The sequence below is a fragment of the Pseudophryne corroboree genome, chromosome 9 (genome assembly GCF_028390025.1).
Source record: "Pseudophryne corroboree isolate aPseCor3 chromosome 9, aPseCor3.hap2, whole genome shotgun sequence".
NCBI classification, from domain to species: Eukaryota; Metazoa; Chordata; class Amphibia; order Anura; family Myobatrachidae; genus Pseudophryne; species Pseudophryne corroboree.
Genome location: NC_086452.1, coordinates 158,383,112 through 158,407,196, shown reverse-complemented (window position 1 = coordinate 158,407,196; position 24,085 = coordinate 158,383,112). Strand labels below are relative to the sequence as shown.

The 24,085-nt window shown below is 45.7% G+C and overlaps 1 protein-coding gene across 2 annotated transcripts in view; it reads right to left on the bottom strand.

Annotated features, from left to right (window-relative positions):
* The window catches only part of GLMN (glomulin, FKBP associated protein), a 134,527-nt gene that overhangs the window by 104,747 nt on the left and 5,695 nt on the right, over positions 1-24,085 (bottom strand). For both annotated transcript variants that reach the window (XM_063939891.1, XM_063939892.1), the window contains 2 exons: positions 23,388-23,469; positions 11,173-11,298 (listed from right to left, as the gene is read on the bottom strand). In XM_063939891.1, coding sequence (XP_063795961.1) covers positions 11,173-11,298; positions 23,388-23,429 — 168 coding nt within the window. In that variant the 5' untranslated portion in view covers positions 23,430-23,469. The remainder of the gene's footprint in view (positions 1-11,172; positions 11,299-23,387; positions 23,470-24,085) is intronic.

Genomic DNA, 24,085 nt, shown 5'->3' with positions numbered 1-24,085 from the left:
ACTCTGTTTCCCCAATCTGAGCCGTTCTGGCGGCATAAATATTCAAAGCTCTGACTACATCGAGAGACTTCGAATCAGCCAAGGCTTCAGTAGCCACAGGCACCACAATAGGTTGGTTCCTGTGAAACGCAGAAACCATTTTTGGCAGAAATTGTTGCCGAGTTCTCAACTCCGCTCTACCCACATGGAAGATCAAATAGGGGCTCTTGTGAGACAAAGCCGCTAATTCCAACACCCGCCTTGCGGACGCCAAGGCCAATAGCATGACCACTTTCCAAGTGAGAAATTTTAACTCAACCTTTCGTAAAGGCTCCAACCAGTGTGACATAAGAAACTGTAACACCACGTTAAGGTCCCATGGTGCCACTGGGGGCACAAACGGAGGTTGGATGTGTAGCACTCCTTTCACAAAAGTCTGAACTTCTGGAAGGGTGGCCAATTCTTTTTGAAAGAAAATTGATAAGGCCGAAATCTGCACTTTAATGGAGCCTAACTTTAGGCCCGCATCGACACCTGCTTGGAAAAAAAATGGAGAAAACGATCCAGCTGAAATTCTTCCGTAGGAGCCTTCTTGGATTCCCACCAAGACACATACTTCCTCCAAATACGGTGGTAAAGCTTCGCCGTTACTCCTTTCCTAGCCTGAAGCAATGTGGGAATTACTTCACCGGAAATACCCTTTCGGGCTAGGATATGGCGTTCAACCGCCATGCCGTCAAACGCAGCCGCGGTAAGTCTTGATACACGCCCGGTCCTTGCTGTAACAGGTCCTCTCATAGAGGAAGAGGCCAGGGATCTTCTATGAGTAAGTCTTGAAGATCTGGATACCAAGCCCTCCTTGGCTAGACCGGAACAATGAGGATCGCCTAAACCTTTGTTCTTCTTATGCTTATCACCTTCAGAAAGAGTGAAAGTGGAGGGAACACATAGACCGACTGAAACACCCATGGTGTCACGAGGGCGTCCACTGCTATTGCATGAGTGTCCCTTGACCTGGAACAATATCCTTGAAGATTCTTGTTGAGGCGAGACGCCATCATGTCTAATTGAGGAATTCCCCAAAGACTTGTCACTTCTGTGAAAACTTCTTGATGAAGACCCCACTCTCCTGGATGAAGATCGTGTCTGCTGAGGAAGTCTATTTCTCCGTTGTCTACACCCGGAATGAAGACCGCTAATAGAGCGTTTACATGCCTTTCCACCCAGGGAAAAACTTTTGCGGCTTCTGCGATTGCCGCTTTGCTCCTCGTTTCGCCCTAGCGGCTTACTTACGCCACTGCTGTTAAGTCGTCCGACAGAATTAAGACGGGCAGATTGCGAAGAAGATGTTCCGTTGTAAATAGCTCTTAATTCAAGAATGCTTATTGCAGACAAGCTTCCCTGCTTGACTTTTTCCCCTGGAAATTCTTCCCCTGGAAAGACTGCTCCCCAGCCTCGGAGACTTGTATTCATGGACACCAGGATCTAATCCTGGATCCCGAACCTTCGTCCCTCTAGGAGGTGAGAACTGTGAAGCCACCACAGGAGAGATATCCTGGTCCTGGAAAATAGGATTATTTTCCGGTGCATGTGCAGGTGAGATCCGGACCACATGTCCAACTGGTCCCGCAAAAACCACTCTGGCATTTGACCTGCTCACCGAATGGCCTCATAGGCCGCAACCATCTTCTTCGTCAACGGAACGTATTGATGGGTTTACACTGTTGCAAATCTGATCCGACTCTGGATCCTCAAATCTCTTTCCACAGGAAAAAAACAAACTCTCAACAGTTCAGTATCTAATCTTATTCCCAACTCCGACATCTGCGTTTTTGGGATCAACAGCGATTCTCTGCGTTGAAGAACAGTCAGAGAGAAACAACGATTTGTACCACTTGTTTCTTGACCTCGCCGTAGTCAGGAGAGTGTCCCAGTACAGAATAATAATGGCTCTTACTATTGAAGGAAAATCATCATACTGCCATCACTCCGGTGAAATGCCAATGACAATCCTGAATAGCAAACCCAGGTAAGCTTAATGCGGATGAAACCGCATTTAAATCCTCTTTCTTCTTTTACAGGCTGGAGATCCCTGCCCTGAGAGATTCCATCTTGTAGTTCAACTTCTTAAGTAGAAATCTTTTTGGGATTGTTCTGACCGAGCTGTCCAGGCTCAGAAGCACGAAAAAGCTTGAATAACAGCTTTTTTCTTTTCTTTTCTTTTTTTTGTGTGTGCCAGGGACAGCAGGACAATGTCCTGATCCTGAACCAACTCTTGTATGGCGTCGCATACTACCTCCCCGTCCAAAGGAGAATCGGTAAGATCTATTTGAAAAATCAGTGAGGGGAATCATCTTGAAAACTCGAGTAAGTCCTTGTTTTGACTCTGGGGGTCATTCCGAGTTGTTCGCTCGCAAGCTGCTTTTAGCAGCTTTGCACACGCTAAGCCGCCGCCTACTGGGAGTGAATCTTAGCATATTAAAATTGCGAACGAAAGATTAGCAGAATTGCGAATAGACACTTCTTAGCAGTTTCTGAGTAGCTCCAGACTTACTCGGCATCTGCGATCAGTTCAGTGCTTGTCGTTCCTGGTTTGACGTCACAAACACACCCAGCGTTCGCCCAGACACTCCTCCGTTTCTCCAGCCACTCCCGCGTTTTCCCCAGAAACGGTAGCGTTTTTTCACACACTCCCATAAAACGGCCTGTTTCCGCCCAGAAACACCCACTTCCTGTCAATCACATTACGATCACCAGAACGAAGAAAAAACCTCATAATGCCGTGAGTAAAATTCCTAACTGCATAGCAAATTTACTTGGCGCAGTCGCACTGCGGACATTGCGCATGCGCATTAGCGACTATTCGCTCCGTTGCGACAAAAAAATAACGAGCGAACAACTCGGAATGACCCCCTCTATTCTTAACTCACTGTGTCAAGTCCATTCCAGGACTGACTGAAGAGTATTAGACGAGTTCCCACCGGTGTGGGCTCCAGCAAGATAGACCCAGCGACCTGCGGTGGATGTGGTAGAAACAGAGGACGATATCTGCTTCTGCGAACTAGAAAAGGCTGCAGACCTCTTACCTTTTCACCTTCCTCTACCTGCAAAGAAGGGGGAAAAAACGGTATCCAACTGGTCAAAATGACTGCATCCCACAAAAAATGCGTCACCAACCGTTGTGAGGGAACATAGCTCAAGAAGGTAGACTTACCAGTGGTATCTGCCGAGATCAACTTAACAAAGCCATCCCCAAACCAGGTTACACCTTCATAGGGAAGATTCTCTTGTAGTCGCACGGCAGCATGCTGCAATGTTCTAGATAAGACCCAACTTAAGGAATATCCCATCTCTCCCCAGGGTAATTATATCGGATAACAAGGTAACCGACCATTTCTGAATACAAGCACTCCCCCATGTGTATGTAATGCAAATATCATCAAAACATATAATTAAAATATGACTTAGCTTCCTGTATACGATCCTTTGTGACAGGGCCCCGTGCAGACCAGAGCTTGACTTTCACTTTATTCTATCCACGGCGGGAAAAGAATAAACAGTCAGACTCCTCAAGAAGATTTAAGACCATCTCGTCAGGGCTGACCTAGAGCTTTATCAACAGAGCGACCAGCACATGAAAAGGAATAACTTTACTTCAGCATTCATTAGACATCGTAATATGAATATACATATTTAAATACACATATACCCACATATTCTATATATACATCATACGTATATGTATTTTATCAGGAACAGCAGTGTCCCTAGTGACATTAATGAGTTCTGAATGTGTATGAACATGTACTGAATGCCATTGTTGTGGATCTAACCAGGAAACATTGTGGTCGACATAAAACATAGTATTCGTCGACAACAGGGAGTAGTAACCGGGCAAAATAACATTCTTGCGACCCCGAGGGGTCTGAGGGAAATATATACATAATGTTAATATCACTCCCCCACAAATACTACCACGTCTGCCAAACAAACAAAAGCATACAAAACATGTTTTGTATGCTTTTGTTTGTTTGGCACTAATATGATGTCTTGATCAACGGTTAATGTATCTGTTTTTCAATGTACATCTCTTATTGTTTGTGTTTTGCACATAGTTGATAATGTTGGCATGGAAACCGCCCTACGTGTCTCCCCTGGACTTCCTGTCGCCACGGGTTACGAACGACGCTACTTCCGGGTCCGGCGGGTGACGTGACCGGAAGCGCGTCAGATTACGGCCTGGATGACGGGCGGGAGTCGCCGCGGGCAGGACAGAGGACGGTAAGGTATAAATTTCACTTGTTTAATGTGTTATATTATCCTGAAGACGGGGGTAACACCCCGAAACGTTGATGATATGCAATAAAACGACACAGATATTTTGAATCAATTGGCTGTCCTGGAGTGCCGCTACTGTTGGCGTGTATGCTGGAGAGGTGCTGCCCTCTCATAGAAGGCACCCAGGCAAAGTATCCTAGATATACAGGTGGAGTGCCGGACCCAGCTATACCGTGTATGGATCCAGAGTTCTCCTCTGCATGGAGTTTTTGGATTAAGTCAAGGCACCTACAACAGAAATTATTTTGTCCTCAGGAAACCTGTATGCACAAATGTTTGCACTGGAGCACTTTATTGGCACTCAGCACTTACACTGGCTGATATTGACACGTGGAGGTGAATACAGGCTATACTAAGTCCCTGCCAGTATTGACATACGGTTAGGGACGCTTTGTACACATTCATCAATGGAGACCAATGAATATACTTCTTACATTTTGCAATGTGACAACACGGACACATTTAGCTATTCGGATTTGGAGGCATAGGAGATCCTGCATAGGGAAACGGCATTTGATGAAACAGCTGCCACATCACCAGATGAATTATATGATGCTTGGTTCAAACTGAAAAAACGGGAATTAGATTTCCTATATCATGCACGGACTTTATCCGATTATTACCGCTCTAAGCAGATACCCAGGGGCCTGAGAATCCACAATATGCCCACTATAGGGAGAAACAGCATACCCTTTTGCAAAAAATGGATCTCCATTTTAAACAAGTGTTCTATGGATCTCATCCTATTAATCATAGAAGAATCTACAAAACAATGTCAGATTACAAAGGAGAAACTAACCACATTTGAGACAGAACACAGAGGTGCGTTGTTGGAGGATCAAGCTGTGAACTGGGCTGAGAAATTAAAAACTCAGGTGGAAACCTACAAAACTGAACTTGTTAAATTTAAAAAACAAAAACTAGTGAAGGTCCAACAAGACTATGAGACACATAGAGTGTATGCCTGGTTGGGAACCAATAATGAAAATAAACCAGGCCAGAGAAAATATCCACGGAGGCAAAGAACCCAATCTAAGTATTCCAGCACCTCAACAAGTGAAACAGATGATCGTAATTCAACTCCATCCACACAAGCACAAAGGTCCCCTTTAGGGGTCAAGACCAGGGCACGCATCACAGGCCGCAAAAAACCCCCACAAGGAGGGGCGGGCAAAGGTGGAGACAAAAGCGGAGCGAAGCCTCCCAAAGGCAGGAAGATCTGATTTTTAATTTATCCTCCACCACCTTAACTAAGGCAGAAATAGGAGTTCTGAGTAAGGGACTATCATTTATCCCAACAAATAGACCAGATCCCGATAATGTGGAAGGTGGAGAGTTATAAGCTACAAAGAACTCTTAAGTTAAAGGAATATTTCAGTAAGAATCCTGGCCCTAAGAACACCAATGAGATGCCGTCACAACTACGGAAGATAGGAGCCAAGTCTAAATTTGAGCCTATTACTTCAAGTGCAACTATTAGGACGTTTCACCGTTTAGTGGAGAATGTCCCGACACAGGAGAAGACACCTAAGATTCGGCATAACTTGACAGTGGATGAGCAGGAGGCGCTCAGGTCCCTTAGTCAGAGACAATACATCATTATAAGGAGTGCGGACAAAGGTGGTGGTGTAGTGGTGCAGGACACCTCAGATTATCGAAAGGAATGTTTGCGCTTATTGGGAGATGTAAATACGTATACCATTCTGGCAGGGGACTCCACTGTTGCCTTTAAGACCGAGTTAGATAACATTTTAGATCAGGCTGCCTTTACAGGTGAATTAACTGTGGATGTGGTAAACAAATTAAAAACCAAGTACCTGCGGGTACCGTTTTTTTATAGCATACCCAAAATGCATAAAGATCCTCTGAGACCCCCTGGCAGACCTATAGTGTCAGCCAGGGGTTCCTTATGCGAGTCTATTTCGATATTTTTAGACTCCTACCTGCAGCCTTGTATACAAGGTACATATACTGCTGCGACATCTGAACAAGTTAGGATCCATCCCAGACACAATAGTAATGGCCACACTAGATGTGGCCAGTCTTTATACATGCATTCCGCATGAGGATGGAATTAACTCAGTCAGAAGGTTGCTGATCAACAACCCGCTATATACAGGACCGAAGATAGAGATATTTTTAGAATTGCTGAGATACACATTGTCACATAATTATTTTTTGTTTGACGGTAGATTCTAATGGCAAAGGACCGGGTGCGCCATGGGATCGGCAGTGGCCCCGGCCTTTGCCAATACATATATGTGGCAAGTGGAGAACGAGCTATTTTTTGAAAATGAGGATATTGTCAACAGTATTTTTGTGTATCATCGGTATATAGATGATTTATTGGTATTCTGGAGTGGGGAACAGGAAATCCTGAGTGGGATCATTGAGACACACAATGCCACGAGTAGCCCGGTTAAGCTAACTTATAATATGGATAAGAAATGTATCAACTTTCTAGATGTGAAAATTAAAATTGTAGACCAACGTATACACACATCCATTTATAGTAAGCCTACAGATAGGAATACCCTCCTTAGAAGTGATAGCTTTCACCCTGTAGCGACCATTAGGGGTCTGCCATACTCTCAGTTTCTGAGGGTGTGTCGGATTACGAATGACCCAGAGGAGACAGAAAAACAATTACAATTAATGTTTGAAAAATTTATCCTGAGAGGGTATAAGCCAAAGGAGTCGTTAAAGGCTAAGCAAAGGGCACTGGGCATGGAGAGAAATGAGCTACTCAGGTTAAAGGATAAAAAACAACTGGGAGGGATCATTCCATGGGTCAACGAATATAACACCCTCAGTAACAAAACGGTCATGAGAGTGAAGCGACTGTGGCCCATGGTAACTACAGATCCCGACCTAAGAGAACTGCATGGCACACGGTTGTTGCCCAGCCATACCCGCAGTCGGAATATACGTGATATGGTAGTCAAAACCGACATCACTAATTTTCACTCCAAAAAATCAGAAACATCCTTTTTAGGACGCAAAAATGGCTGCCACCGCTGCCTGGGTTGTACCACGTGTGGGTATATGCAGGTGGGGGACTATGTAACCCATGCATATACAGGTAAAAAACTTAAAATCCGATGGCCACTAACATGCACTAGCAGATATGTGGTATACGTATTGTTTTGCCCATGTGGCTTACAATACGTAGGTAAAATCACACGGCAGTTTAAAGAAAGGATGGCACAGCACCGCACGGCCATTAGAGCTGCCAACCAATCAGGTAAAAGCGAGCAGCCGGTGGCACGCCACTTTGCGATGCACAAGCATGGAGTTGCATCACTGAAATATATAGTGGTGGATCATGTTCCTGTATCTATCAGGGGTGGTAACAGACAAAGAAAGCTGTTACAGATAGAGGCCCAATGGATCCATAGGTTGGATACCATGGTACCCAGGGGCCTCAATGAATCCATGGGATTGTCCTGTTTTCTGTAGAATAGCTAATCAAGAAAAAACATAGTACAATAAACAAACAAAGGAGGTGTAGGACATATAGCATGATGAGACGTAATAGATATGTGAGTTTAACTCTATACAGATACGGTATATAAAGGGTCCAAAGAGATGAAGGTATAGGAGAAGGATGTAAATTTAAAACTAAGATTAGATAGTAAGTAATTGTTTTTAAAAAATGGTAATAAAATACTGTATATAATATTAGTTTAGGTATAACCTGGTAAATAGTAAAGTAAAGTACTGTATCCACTTCCATAATGTTGATATTTTATTGATTCACATATTATTATAATTAAGTATGAACTTTTTTTTTAGATTGCACAGCGTAACACTAAGATAGGAGGGACACGTAGGCACGGTCTAAATGGCTACACATAAGTATGTTTTGTATGCTTTTGTTTGTTTGGCACTAATATGATGTCTTGATCAACGGTTAATATATCTGTTTTTCAATGTACATCTCTTATTGTTTGTGTTTTGCACATAGTTGTTTATGTTGGCATGGAAACCGCCCTACGTGTCTCTCCTGGACTTCCTGTCGCCACGGGTTACGAACGACGCTACTTCCGGGTCCGGCGGGTGACGTGACCGGAAGCGCGTCAGATTACGGCCTGGATGACGGGCGGGAGTCGCAGCGTGCAGGACCGAGGAAGGTAAGGTATAAATTTCACTTGTTTAATGTGTTATATTATCCTGAAGACGGGGGTAACACCCCGAAACGTTGATGATATGCAATAAAACGACACAGATATTTTGAATCAATTGGCTGTCCTGGAGTGCCGCTACTGTTGGTGTGTATGCTGGAGAGGTGCTGCCCTCTCATAGAAGGCACCCAGGCAAAGTATCTTAGGTATACAGGTGGAGTGCCGGACCCAGCTATACTGTGTATATATATGTATATGTATATATATATATATATATATATATATATATATATATGTAATACAGCTGGTGCCGACAGGGTCACCCACATACGACTGTGTCTTCACATACAGTGTTTACTTTGGAAAAGCTTACAACTACCGACATGCTGACACTTCATCTACTGAATCAAGTACCATCAGGAGTCGGCAACGCCGACAGATGGATTCCCATAGCTGTTTGTGGCAGAGCACTCACATGTCGACTCACGTGTACTAAATCGCTATAATAGGTAGATTCCAGCATCTGATAGGGAAAACACAGAAACTTTTTAACAACTCATTAACCACACACTCATTTATACATATATAGTGCTTCTTATATGAGCTCATCGTGCACAAAGCAACTGTGCCCCCCCCCCCCCCCCCCCCGTTTTACACTGTTAGTTTTTCCACAGTGTTTTGGCGGGCCAGCGTCTCTGTGAGGAGAAAATGGCGCTGAATAGAGTTGTGAGGGCTAAGCCACGCCCCCTTCTCGGCGTGCTTCAGCCCCGCTAATTTTTCACCGTTTTTTACTGGCGGGGGTCTGTATACAGTGCCTATGCACTATATACTACTTTGCCAGGATGTATATGTGAGGTATAATTGCTGCCCGGGCCCTGCAGCCGTGTAGTGCCGCTTGTGTGTGGGAGCAATGGCGCGCAGCGCGACCGCTGCGCGGTACCTCAGAGACACTGAAGTCTTCTGCCGTCACTGAAGTCTTCTGTTCTTCTAATACTCACCCGGCTTCTTTCTTCTGGCTTTGTGAGGGGGGTGACGGCGCGGCTAGGTGAATCAAGTGATCAGACCCTCTGGAGCTAATGGTGTCCAGTAGCCTAAGAAGCAGAGCCCTTGAACTCAGAAGAAGTAGGTCTGCTTCTCTCCCCTCACTCCCACGATGCAGGGAGCCTGTAGCCAGCAGGTCTCCCTAAAAATAATAAACCTAACATAAAGTCTTTTCAGAGAAACTCAGGAGAGCTCCCCTAGTGTGTGTCCAGTCTCTCTGGGTACAGAGTCTAACTGAAGTCTGGAGGAGGGGCATAGAGGGAGGAGCCAGTTCACACCCATTCAAAGTCTTATAGTGTGCCCATGTCTCCTGCGGATCCCGTCTATACCTCATGGTCCTTTTGGAGTCCCCAGCATCCACTAGGACGTATGAGAAAATAATAATGACAGCCTTGGTTACTGTACGTACTTACACGTGGGTGCTAATTTAACGAATCATCTCACATTAGATCATTTTTATATGTAAATAGAAGACTAGGCACTAAGGGCCCGATACAGAAATATATGTAAACCCTATAGTTTACATAAATCTTCAATGGTGGGGCACCTGTGCAGGACCCGTGCAGTGCCCACTAAGCTGTAGGCTGTGGCATTCGGGGGCAGGCGTAGCTGTGCAGTGTTTCCAAAAAGGTTGCTTTGTCGCCCCCCATTTTCTGGGAGTGACAAGGCCAGAGTCTGCGTCTTCGGACTTCCTGGCCCCTTCAGCGTTAGCAGCTAGGCCATAGTGCGTAATCTGAGGGTTACAGAGATGGATGATGTTGACACACGTGATCTGAAGCTGCATGTTTGGACACATCAGCGATCACACAATCATGTGTCAATTTACTCAAAATGCTGCTTTTGACTATTTTCATACAGCAGCTGCATCAAAAGACCGCACTGTGAGGCTCATTCAGGGTGCGGTTGTTCTTGAGATTGACGTTGCTATCTTTTTCCATATGCAAATGTGATTATATGCTTATATGGTTAGAAGCTAACCTGAGCATAGGGACGCCCACTGCGGTCGCAAAATTTCTGTCTGGCAGCGAATAAATGCTGATTCATCGGTACCATTGGTGCAAATCGGGTCACCCGCAGAGTCTAAGTACCTCTGTAGATGCGTAGACTGAGCCGCTCTCCAGTAGCAAGTGATAATTTATGAACGCCCAGACGGCAGCATCTGAACGTCCATGACAAGCCTGTGTTTACCCGACCACCCCCAAATGCTGTCTTCCTGTCACTTACTTTGCAGCCAATTCCTTGGCGCGACCACAATCACAATTCATTCACGGCTCAGACACATGCAAAGTAAGAAAACATTGACCAATGTGAGTACAATAGCCACTTTGCAAGCACATCTGAATGTGCCTCTGTGACAGCAAAATATAGGGACCATGTGCAATTCTGCAAGGAACAACTTCAGAGTCTCAATAGAACTTTCCAGATCACTTGTATCTTCTACTGTTATTGGGCGCTGTCAAATACTGGAGGCATGCACATTGAGCTTGCTATATGCTAACACTGTGTGCCATCTCCTAGTCTGCTGAAGGAGTAACACTGATGACTAGAGGAGAAGGGCTGTGCTTTTTTTTTTTTTTTAAATAATGTCAGGCGGTTACAGCGGCAACACTGGCTGCCTGGGCAGCAGTAAGGTCAGGAACGGCCCTGGGTAGCAATATGTTGGGATTTACATAATCCTATTAGGTCTGACCTGGTTTTTCTCATCCTGGATTATGTCCAGCAAGACCGACTCTTCTTCCTCTTCCAAGCACTTCTGACATGTCACTAAGAACACATTGGTGTCTTCTTCTTTAAAATCATCTTCTGAAAGCTTTTGCTAAATAAAATATGAAGAGCTTCAAATCAGAATAACAGTGATACTAGAGACATTCACAGTATAAAACCAACTGACTGAACAATTGCCCATTACCGAGTGCATATATGGTGAATAAGAAAAAGGACTCTGGGGTAAATGTATGAAGCAGTGATAAGAGTGGAGAAGTGAGCCAGTGGAGAAGTTGCCCATGGCAACCAATCACCCTTGAAGTAACATTTATAATTTGCATAATGTACAACTGTACGAAGCCGCTGATTGGTTGCCATGGACAACTTCTCCACTGGCTCACTTCTTCACTCTTATCACTGCTTCAAACATTTACCCCCCTGTGTGGGGTCACATTGAAAGAAAAGAGACTGGGGTAGATTCATTATTTCTACTTCTAAAAATAAATCTATAACCACCCACTTCTGCTTTTCCCCTGTTATGCCTAAGGTATTAAACAGAGAATGAGAGAATGGGAGACCAGGCACTGGCGTGAAGGAACGTAGTAAGGTATCAAGCTAGATCAGGAGCACATTAGAACACCAGCACACCCTGGTAAGGTAGGCAGAAGCAGGGCACATACAACAGCTGTCTCCTTATGTATGACTTCTAAGGTACTGCGGGTGGTCTTCAGGTTGCCGACTGTCGGGATCCCGGCGCACAGTATACCAGCGCCGGAATCCCGACAGCCGGCATACTGACAGTTTTTCTCCCTCGTGGGGGTCCACGACCCCCCAGGAGGGAGAATAGATAGCGTGGCGTGCGCGCCACCGTGCCCGCAGCGTGGCAAGCGCAGCGAGCCCACAAGGGGCTCATTTGCGCTCGCCACGCTGTTGGTAAGCCGGCGGTCGGGCTTCCGGCGCCGATATGCTGGTCGCCGGGAGCCCGGCCGCCGGCTTACCATACCGCACCCGGTACTGCTCCCAAAGTAAGAGGTAGCCAGACCCTACTCTACCTAGCGTACCTATTTATGCACAGAGGTTGCATGTAAAACATTTTTGCAGGATTCCTCCTGCATTATCAATTGCTCCCCCTCTGGGTCTATATTTTTGGCATGTATATGTATTAGTAGTGATTATTCTGGCTCCAGGCACAAGCTTTATCCAATTTACAATATGAGTGCACATGCTTCCAGTAGTTGTTGAGTCTTTCAGAACAACAACTGGGCCCCACTTTTTGGGGCATTCACGCAGGGGAGATTTTTGGCTATTTTCTAAGCAATCTGTCCAGATCGCTCCATGTGTACACCCCATTGTGGTGACAATGCGCAGTCCCGAACGTCACCATCGCTCGCTCAGATCTTTAGCACATGCAGGCAAGATCTAGTTAGATCCCTAGCATGTGCATAAAGAACACTAGTTAGCACACATCGCTGTGTGTATAGCGAAGTGTACTGAGAGATCTGTGCTACCCTACATCACTTGTCACACAACATTGTGTCGCCCCGTGTGTATAACCCATTACATTCACTGTACTAATATAGCCAATTGGACAATTTTGTTCAAGCAGAAACTGATTTCCTATCAGCATATATAATACTTTAACACCATTAATATAATTCTCTCAAATATTTCACAACTTGAACTATTATAGCACTAACAGTAATTATTGAATAATTCCATGTACAGGTGTACACAATTGTATTAATAATAGATATTTGCTCCAAACACTTTTTTTTTTAATAAAGTAATTTTTATTCAACAAATTGGTGAAAAAGGTACAGACATTGCAGAGCATCACAATTCCACAACAATAAATCTAGCAGCTCGAGGCAGAGCCCCAATATTAAGGGAAATTCGCAGTTGAGGGATATCAGATCACGATCATGAGGGAATTACACAATGTCCTGTTGTACAGATTATTTGGGTCTGCAAAATCCGCAGCCATAAATATAAATCCTCATACATTTTTATATTAACGCCCTTAAGCTAACCAATAAAAACATATACTTAAAAGAAAAGAATAAAATAAAATACAAAAACAAAACCCGAAGCAAGTTGAGAAGGGGTAGTCTGAATTCGGACCACCGTAGTCATACAATTAAGTAGGCGACTCTGCAGGGCTCAACCGCCAAGCATCTCAAGTACGTCACTAAGCAGTAAATATTTGGTAAGTTAGCATTGCAGTGCCCTCTAAAGTTGCGGGACCAGGTGAGCATGGGGGGAGTCAAGCCATGGAGACCAGACCCTTTCAAATTTGGCTGATGCGCCTTGTTTCATATATACATATCTTTCCTTAATTATTGTATCATTAATTAGGGTCTTAAGCGCAGAAACCAAGGGGGCTCTAGGGGCCATCCATAGCCTCGCAATGCAAACCTTAGCCAAGGCACATACACTGCCAGCATAGAGACCCATTGAAACAGACAGAGAAGATGAGCATCCCATTCCCAGAATACAGAATTGAGGGGTAATCAGTCCGCCATCCACTCCCGTACTCTCCAGGATTGACCTGACCCCCAACCAGAACACCCTCAACCTCGGGCAATCCCACACTAGATGCCAAAACGTTCCCATCTCCCCCCCGCATTTAGGACAAAGACCAGATCCGCCCGTACCGAAAGTAGCCAGCCTAGCCGGAGTCATATACGTTCTGTGTAAGATGAAGAATTGAATCTGCTGATATCTAAGAGATTTGGTTACTTTGGCAGGGTATTCCAGAGCAAGGGCCCAGTCCTCCTCAGTTATTAAACCCATATCCTCCTCCCACCTTCCACGGAGACGTGTCAGAGGGTCCGCATGGAGACTAGCAAGTAAATATCCATACGCACAGGAGACCATCTTAGCTCGACCCAAAGTAGCCACAAAGGTCTTGATGGGAAATGGGAGGATTCGTGGGGGGGACTCAGCGAACTGGGACTGGAGGGCGTGACGAAGCTGGAGATATCTGAAAAAATAGGAATTGGGTAACCCAAACTCATCTTTCAGTTGCTGAAAAGACCTGAGTACCCCATCTAGGTAAAGTTGGGAGATAGAAATCACCGATCTAGGGGCCCATACCTCCCGCCCCTCAAGCGCATGTAATTCAGGGAGCCAGTCAGAGTACCAAAGGGGGGTATCAGGGTCCAGACCATCGTATCCTAAGAGGACTCTCAGGGCCTGCCATATTTTTAATGCCTGAAAAATAATAGGGGGAAGAAACCGAGCTATGCTCCCGCTCAACAGCACCTGCACAGGAGAGAGGTAAGGAAAGTAACAGCGAATAAACTCACAGTGTAAGGAGTCAACCCCAGAATCCTGCGCCCACACACTAATATAGGTCAGCTGAGCAGCGTAGTAATACATCTGAAAATTAGGCAGAGCCAGGCCACCGTCAGAGCGCTGCCTGGTAAGGGTATTTCGCTGTATCCTAGGTCGTTTGTTAGCCCATATCAGGGAGGATAGAACACTATTCAATTTTCTAAAAAATAGCGGATAAATATATACCGGGGACTGGAGAATAATGTATAATAGTTTGGGCAGTATAATCATTTTAATGAGATTGACCCTGCCAGACACCGTCAGTGGAAGCTTACACCAAGTTTTGGATTTGCCCATGACCCACTGCATGGTTGGGTCCAGGTTCAGAGGGACAAAATCAGAAGGGTCGTTAGTTATTTGAATCCCGAGGTATTTAAATTGTATCGTCCAACATAGTGGCAGGGGGATTTTGGGAGTAGTAGGGGGGGGGCCTATGACTGGCATAATGTACGATTTAGACCAGTTAATTCTAAGACCCGAGTGATCACCAAAGCGCTCGATCACATGCAGCAGAGTGGGCATTGACTTGGTGTAATCTTGCAAGAACAACAGCATGTCGTCAGCATAAAGAGCTATTCTATCCTCACGTGAGCCCGTACCGATTCCCACAATATCCGGGTGCGATCTTATCAGACAGGCCAGGGGCTCAATGGCCAGGGCAAATAGTGCGGGGGATAGGGGGCAGCCCTGTCTAGTACCACGGGATAGCTGAAAAGGGGGGGATACATAACCGTTCACCAAGATCCTGGCACTCGGATGTTGATACAGTAATTTAGTCCAACTGATAAAGTTGGGTCCAAAGCCCATACGAGCCATCACCTCCCATAAATAAGCCCACTCAACGCTGTCAAAAGCCTTGGCCGCGTCTAACGAGACCACAGCCGAGTCAGAAGGGGAGTCATGTGGGAGTTGGAGAATGGTATATAATCTACGCAAGTTAATAGATGTGGATTTGCCTGGCATAAAGCCAGTCTGATCCGAGTGAACGAGGGAGGTGATCACTGCGTTAAGCCGTATCGCCAATATCTTTGCCAGGATCTTAGCATCGGTGGGAATCAGGGAAATTGGCCTATATGAGTCTGGAGACCCAGGGTCCTTACCGGGCTTTGGAATCACTATTATAATTGCCTCTGACATAGAGAGGGGAAGCTCGTTATTGGCGAATATATCCAAGTATAGGGCATGGAGTCTGGGCCCAAAGAAATCTATATGAGTTTTGTAAACCTCGGAGGGAATCCCGTCACACCCCGGAGCCTTGCCACTAGGGGACATACCAATGGCCGCAGTCACCTCCTCGAGCGTCAAGGGCGCCTCCAGCAGCTCACAGGACTCAGGGGAGAGTGCGGGCATCGCAATACCTCTCAGGTAGTGCGAGATGTCTAGGGCAGAGCACGTCAATTGTGAGCTATAAACTCCAGAGTAATAAGATCTAAATAACTGCGCAATGTCCGGCGTGGTGTCTACAAAGGAGCCATCCCCATCGGACATCTGGGTGATCGTAGACCCAGGCCGATCATAGTGTATCAGACGGGCCAGGAGTCCCCCCGTCCTATCAGCCTGCATATAAATATTGGTAGCCTTAAAAAGGAGGGAACGTGAGTTTTTATCGGACAGGTGAGCCATCCAAGCCGACTGAGCCACTAGCCAGCGTACCTTCGTCGCGGGGGCACCATCTAGCAAGTATTGGGTCTCCAGTTCCCTGGTGTCACTTTCAAGGGCCCGTTCTCTCTCCCTGGAGGATAGTTTATGAGCCGCTATGCGTCCAATATATGAACCTCTCAAAAAAGCCTTGATGAATCCCAAACTATCGCACCCGGGGCTGACCCTACATTATCGTTAAAATACCCCCCCCCATTGAGTTTCCAGGTCGCTGCAGTCACCTAGCTGGGTCAGCCAAGAGGGGTGCAACTTCCAATAAGAGTGCCCCCTCTGACTTCCCACAGCAATAGTCATCAACATAGGGGAGTGGTCAGAGACCCCTCGGGCCTCATAATGAATGTCAATGATCCCTGGGACAAGGGCAGGGGACACTAGCATCAGGTCAATCCTGGAGAAGGAGCCATGAGTACTGGAAAAACAGGAGAACTGGCGGGCTGTAGGGTGACGGAGCCTCCACACATCAACCCACTGCAAGCTATCCAAGAAATCCGCAAACTTGGTAGGGCCACCACTCGCCAGCGCAACATTCGGGGAGTGCCATCGATCCATGGACAAATCTAGGATGTTATTAAAGTCACCCAGGCATATCACTGGGGTGGTAGGAGATGGAGCGATGAAAGAGGCAGCCTGTTGCAGCACAGCATATGAACAGGGAGGGGGGACATACACCGCTAAGATATAATAAGGCTGGGAGCTCAGTTTACATTCCATAAATACAAATCTTCCATATGGGTCAGTTTTGATCGACAATAATTCAAATTGCACTGATTTTTTAATCAGAACCGAGACACCCCTGGAAAAGGAAGAATGAGAGGCGTGGTAAGCCCATCCCACCCAGGCCCGGCGTAAAGACAATAACCTATGTCCCTCTAAGTGGGTCTCACTGAGGCATGCAATATCCGGGTCGTATTTCTTAATCATATTTAAAACCAGAGATCGTTTGATTTTGTTATTCAGACCTCGGACATTCCATACCAGCAGTTTCAGGTTAATCATGACTCCATGTAGACTCTATGTGCCTCTCGGATAGACATTTCCCAAAATATACCGGAGAACCAACATCATTGATACCAGCAGCACATGACGTACATAAGCCCAGAGGTACAATCGATAGCATCTGAATTAGTAAACATCCTTGCTTCAGAAAAAACTCAGGTAAGAAAAATAACAAACTAAAGAAAAAAAACCAAAAACAGCAACAAAGAGAGCCGCAACTAGCAGCTTCCCAATTTCCCCTCCCCTCCCCGTACACCCCCCAGAACACCGGCATACTTATATCCCAAACCAACAACCCAAACTACCAAGTGCTAAGAAGGCCTAGATTCTCAATTAAACCTCTAACCAACACCACTTGGACGGAAAGTCTTGAGCCACCAATGCAAAGGAGGGGGGCTCCCCGATCTAAGATCGTTCCCTCCGATAGCCTAAGCCCAGCTTCTGTACTCAGGAGATCAGTCCGGAGCCAGCTGTCGAGCACCCGGTGCAAATCTGTCCAGCCATTGTGCCGCTTCCCTGGGGGAATTAAAAAACTTGGTCTCCCCATCCGCCACAACTCGGAGCCTTGAAGGAAACAGCATGGAATACGGGATGTTGAGGTCTCGCAGACGCCGTTTAATGGGCATAAACTGGGCTCTGTCCTTCTGGACGTCTGCGGCAAAGTCCGGGAAGGCCGACACCTTGACTCCATTACGGACCAGCGGGCCCTTTGTACGTCCTAGGCGAAGAACTGAGTCCCGGTCCTTATAGTGCAGGAATTTGGCGATGAAGGTGCGAGGAGGGGCACCAGGAGGTAGTGGCCGAGATGGTATCCTATGTGCACGCTCCACCGTGAATTGGGCCGTAAAGGACTCAGCGCCATACATCTCCTTGAGCCATGATTCGAGGAAGTCCTCCGGCTGCGAGCCCTCTTCTCTTTCAGGTAGGCCTACAAATCTGACGTTGTTCCTGCGCAGTCGTCCCTCCATGTCTAAAAGCTTGGTTTGGAGGGAGGAAACTTGCTGGGTCACCGTGGATACGGACTGCTTCAATGGGCCGCACATATCCTCCAAGTTGGAGACCCTTGTCTCCGCCTCACCCACTCTCTCACGGATACGCTGAACATCTTGTCGGAGTAAGGATAGGTCACACTGCACCTTTTCCATCTTGTCGGAGAGACGCTGTTCACTGCCAGCTATAGCCTCCAGCACCTGTTGAATAGACGGCGCCTCCGCCACCTCTGGGGAACCGTCCGCAGATGCAGAGGGGGAGTTTGAGTGGGTCGGAGAGGTTCCCTGGGAAGGAGCCGATGACACCCTGGGAGCGGGTTGCCTGGCATATCTTTCTAGTTTGGCCGCGGCCGCACTCTGGCCGCCCTTAACCATATTGGACAGGAGCAGTCACACCCACCCCAGGACAGGGTTTTCAGAATCAACGTGTGGGTAGAAGGCGGTAGCAGCAAGGACGTATGCAATCCGTGGCGGGAAACAACCGTGCCCGGTCTTTAGGCCAAGTTATCAATGGATAAAAAACTACAGGCTTGTGTAAAATCAGCAATACGGATGGGGATATTGAGGAGGAAATGTCCTGTAGCAATTGCGGGAGGCGAGGGTAGGATATTGGTGTGTAGTACCCTGTAGGATATTAGTGCAGTGCAGCAGTGTAGTCAATTCCAATCTATATGCAGCTACTATATGACAGAATGGGAGAGCCGCATAGCAGGAACAGCCGATTGTGCTTCCACGAACATGTTAAGTTAATATAGAAAATATAGATATTGAAAGGCTGAGAATGGATGAGAGCAGCTTGCAGTAAGGTCTCAGAGATCAGGAACAGTTCACAGGGCACATGAAAATCCTATCAGGCAGCCCATCAGCTATTCAGACTTGGGCAGCAGCCTTTATAATCCAATAATTATCAAGAGAGGAAAAATGGGAGAGAGCATGTATCCAGCTCCCAAAGACAGGTCACCAGGCACATGAGGATCCCACAGACAGCTTTCCATATGTCCAGGCACGGGCAGCAGCTCATATACTAAGATGGCCGCCGTGCCCCTTCCCCTTCCCCAGGAGTACCTGTACTTGTACTTTCGTCGGCTATCCGGGCCCTAAGCCACAGCCTGATAGGTATAAGAGGAGTTATCCCCTGTGTGCAGTCCCTCCGCGGCGTCCGGGGGCCGCGACAGCCGCCGCTCGAGCTCCGGGTGACTTGCGGTCCAGGCTACCGAAATCGAGGCCGGGGATCCGGAGGAGGTGTAGGCCGCAGTGCTGGAGAGCGGTCAGCGCCGCTTCACGGGTCCCGGAGAGTGCAGAAAAAGGCGCCCGCCGGTGTCCACAGCTTGTGGAGAAGATTCCAGCCGGGCAGAGGCACCAGAGGGGGTCAGGATCGATTGCAGGAGTTTGGTGGCCGGGGAGCTCCCGAGTTCTGCTGCCTACTCCTCAGCCGTCGTAGCCACGCCCCCGCTCCAAACACTTTTTAAGTAATGTGAATAAAGATTAATATTAAGAAGTAGAAACAATGCATCTTCCCCTGTGTTATTTTACGTTGCACCCCACAAAGGATGTGGTGGTGTAAAAAGCTTCTCACGTGAAGTGATGTCCCGCTAACTGATTTTCCTCTTGGTGTCAAGATCACTATCCCAACATTAGGTGAAAACAAATACACATCCGGAATTTCTAATGGACTACAATAATAATTTTATAGTAGAATTTAATATATTTGCACATTTTATTTTTAACACTAATGCCGGTATCCTATTATGTGCGATTCTTTTTCGGGCAATAAAAACGGCCTGATAGCGGGATAATGGTATCCGTTCAGATGGTCGACCATGTTATGGTAGACAGTCATTAGGTCGACCACTATTGGTCGACATTGACATGGTCGACATGGACGGCGCATGGAAATGGTCGACACATAAAAGGTCGACACATTAAAAGGTCGACATGAGTTTTTCACATTTTTTTCCTTTTGTGAAACTTTTCCATACTTTACGATCCACGTGGACTACGATTGGGAACGGTAATCTGCCCGAAGCATGGCGAGCAAAGCGAGCCATGCGAGGGGACGCGGTGCACTAATTGGGGTTCCCCGTCACTTTACGCAAAAAGAGACACCAAAAAGGGCAAAAAAACGCATGTCGACCTTTACATGTGTCGACTTTTCATGTGTCGACCATGTGTCCATGTCGACCATGTCAATGTCGACCAATAGTGGTCGACCTAATGACTGTCAACCATAACATGGTCGACCATTCATACCGGAACCCGCGATAATGACCATCTGTCAAAAATCGCGCTATCCAATCGTAGGCCGTTTTTATTGGCCGAAAAAGGATCCGCAATTGTGCGATAACACGTGGGATCCAGGATAAATTATCAATCCCATGTGATATCGCAGCCCCGGTGGCTGTTTATCGGAGATTATGCCTGAAGCGCCCGAAGCATAATTCCCGATAAGTGCTGCGTATCGGGCTAATTGGATAGCCCAGGCCGAATCCATTAGCTGCGGTAAGTGGATACCAGCCAAAGAGGTAAATGTAATATGGTGCGGCTCAAAAGCTGGAGGTGCGGGAGTTTGTGTGAGAATGCCCATATTTTTAGAGCTGCAATCCTTTACAAGGCAAAATCAGGTTGTTTTTGCCTTGTACATGATTGCTGCATTCAAAATATGGGCATTCTCGCACAAACACCTACACCTCCAGCTTCTTGTACCCTATTACATTTACCCCTTATAGATGGCATTTCTAGTCACTACACTTTCAGCACTCTTTGGTCTCTAAACAAGGTTTCTAGTTGAGGCTGTTACTGGCCGCAGATTTATAATGAGACATTGCTGCCAATCTTACGTTATCTATTTACAAACTATACAGTTCATGGCAGATGCACCAAATTGTGAGGGGCTATTAATTGTATCATATAGTAATATTCAAATTTATTTTCCATTTTCTTTATGCTTTACATATGTGTAGGATTGTATTACCAGCTACTGGTTGTATATCGCACAGTGTATAACAGAGAAATAGAGAAAAGAAAGCCTGCCACCAACTTCAGCTATACATTAGTTTTAGATTTGTTTAATAAATACAGTGCCTTGCTAAAGTATTTACCCCACTTGGCTTTTTACCTATTTTGTTACATTACAACCTGTAATTTAATTTATTTTATTTTTTTATCTGAATTATATGTGATGGATCTGCACAAAATAGTCTAAGCTGGTGAAGTGAAATGAGAAAAAAATTATATAAAAAATAATTTTTATAAATAAAAATCTAAAAATTGGCATATGCATATGTATTCACCCCCTTTGCTATGAAGCCCATCAAAAGTTCTGGTGCAACCAATTACCTTCAGAAGTGACGTAATTAATGAAATGAAGTCCACCTGTGTGCAATCTAAGTGTCACATGATCTGTCAGTATAAACACACCTTTTCTGAAAGGCCCCAGAGGCTGCAACACCACTAAGCAAGAGGCATCACACCATGAAGACCAAGGAGCTCTCCAAACAATCTCCAAATGATCACTCGCATCACCATCAAATCATACCTCCCAACATGACCCTCTGCAGGAGGGACATAATGCTCTGCTTCTGGACTTTTCTCTTAGGGGTCTATTTACTAACCCTTGGATGGAGACAAAGTACCAGCAAATCGGCTCCTAACAGTCATTTTTCAAACACAGCCTATGGCATGGGAGTTAGGAACCCCTTTCACATAGGCCACACCCCTTTCTGGGTGCGCACGCAGTTGGGAGGTATACAGTAAGCTGCCTAGCAATCTCTGCCTCACCCCTAATTCTTAAAAGCTCTAATTTTTAAAGCTCTCTGCTCTCTCCTGTGTAGCAGGGCTCAGGCTGCTATCACCAACTCACACAAAAAAACAGCCAATCAGCACTTTTACATGAATGCAGGGTTGAATAACCCGGGTTGGTAATTTAGAGTGCACATTTGACCCAGATCCAACCCGTGTTTAACACTGCTTTTATACCGAGTTGAAATGCAGGGTTACTCGGTATATTCAAAGTGGTGCTTTTAGGCTGCACCTCGACCCAGCTCAACTCGGCAATATCCCGGAATATAATTGCGGAGTGAAAGGGGTATTAGTGTTAAAAATAAGAAGGCACGTTTTGAGTTTGCTAAAAGGCATGTGGTCGACTCCCCAAATGTATGGAGGAAGGTGCTCTGGTCAGACGAGACTAAAATTTTACTTTTCGGCCACCAAGGAAAACGCTATGTCTGGCGCAAACCCAACACATCCCATCACCCCAAAAACACCATCCCCACAGTGAAACATGGTGGTGGCAGCATCATGCTGTGGGGATGTTTTTCAGCAGCAGGGACTGGGAAACTGTTTTGAGTCGAGGGAAAGATGGTTGGTGCTAAATACAGGGATATTCTTGAGCGAAACCTGTTTCAGTCTGCCTGTGATTTCAGATTGGGACGGAGGTTCACCTTCCAGCAGGACAATGACCCGAAGCATACTGCTTAAGCAACACTCGAGTGATTTATGGGGAAACATTTAAATGTGTTGGAATGGCCTAGTCAAAGCCCAGATCTCAATCCAATTGAGAATCTGTGGTCAGACTTGAAGATTGATGTTCACAAGTGGAAACCATCCAACATGAAGGAGATGGAGCAGTTTTGCCTTGAGGAATGGGCAAAAATCCCAATGGCAAGCTCATAGAGACTTATCCAAAGCAACTTGCAGCTGTAATGGCCTCAAAAGGTGGCTCTACAAAGTACTGACTTTAGGGGGGTGAATAGTTATGCATGCTGAAGTTGTCTGTTATTTGTCCTATTTCTTGTTTGCTTCACAATAAGAAAAAAAACAACAACACATCTTCAAAGTTGTAGGCATGTTCTGTGAATGAAATGGTGCAAACCTTCAAACAATACATTTTAATTCCAGGTTGTGAGGTAACAAAACATGAAAAATGCAAAGGGGGGTGAATACTTTAGCAAGGCACTGTAGTTCCTGGAGAACCATGTATTCACATACTAAGCACACAAAATAGTCACTGTTATCATCCTATCTCCCTCACAGATTAGCTCCTTCACTTCGCACAGGAGGAGAGATCAGTGGTGTGCAGGAATCTGACCCGGTGAGTGCAGCTGGGTGTGCTCTCTATTCCGGCTTACTCCCTGGACAGTCCTCTTCATTTTAAATAAATACGTAAAATGCCATATATAACTATATGGTTGTAAACACATCAGAAGAAGTAAGTACAACTTACAAATTTTTGAATTAAGACTTGAAGATCTGCTGCTGCCGCCATTGTAGTCAGAAGAAGTCAGTACCAAGTCCACCAAGGTGATCTGTTTAGTAGCAAGACAAAATAAGGGAGATGGATCAGATAACAACTTAAAGAAAATATACTGTACACAGGACCACTGACAACGGTGAGCAAAAGGGGGCATTTTTTTTACCATTCTATAAAAAAACATATTACAAACACACTACACTCTTTTTTTTTTTTTTTTTTTTTTTTTTTGTTGAAAGGTTGCATATACCAAATTCTACAGCCAATAGTTTTCCTTCAAACTATGGGGTATATTTACTAAGGTGCGGGTTTACAGAAGTTGAGATGTTGCCCATAGCAACCAGATTTTACTTTTCTTTTGTCTAGCACCTTCTAGAAGATAATAGCTAGAATCTGATTGATTGCTATGGGCAACATCTTCACTATGTTACTATAAATCTGCACCTCAGTAAATATACCCCTCTGTGTGCAACATGGTATCCGGTCTTTAGGTCAACCACGCTTAGGTTGACAGTCATTAGGTCGACCACTATTGGTCGACATGCTTTATGTTGACATGGTCAGTAGGTCGACATATGAAAAGGTCGACATACGTTTTTCACCCAAAAAATTATTTTTCATACGTTATGATCCACGTGGACTACGATTGGGAATAGTAAGCTTGACGAACG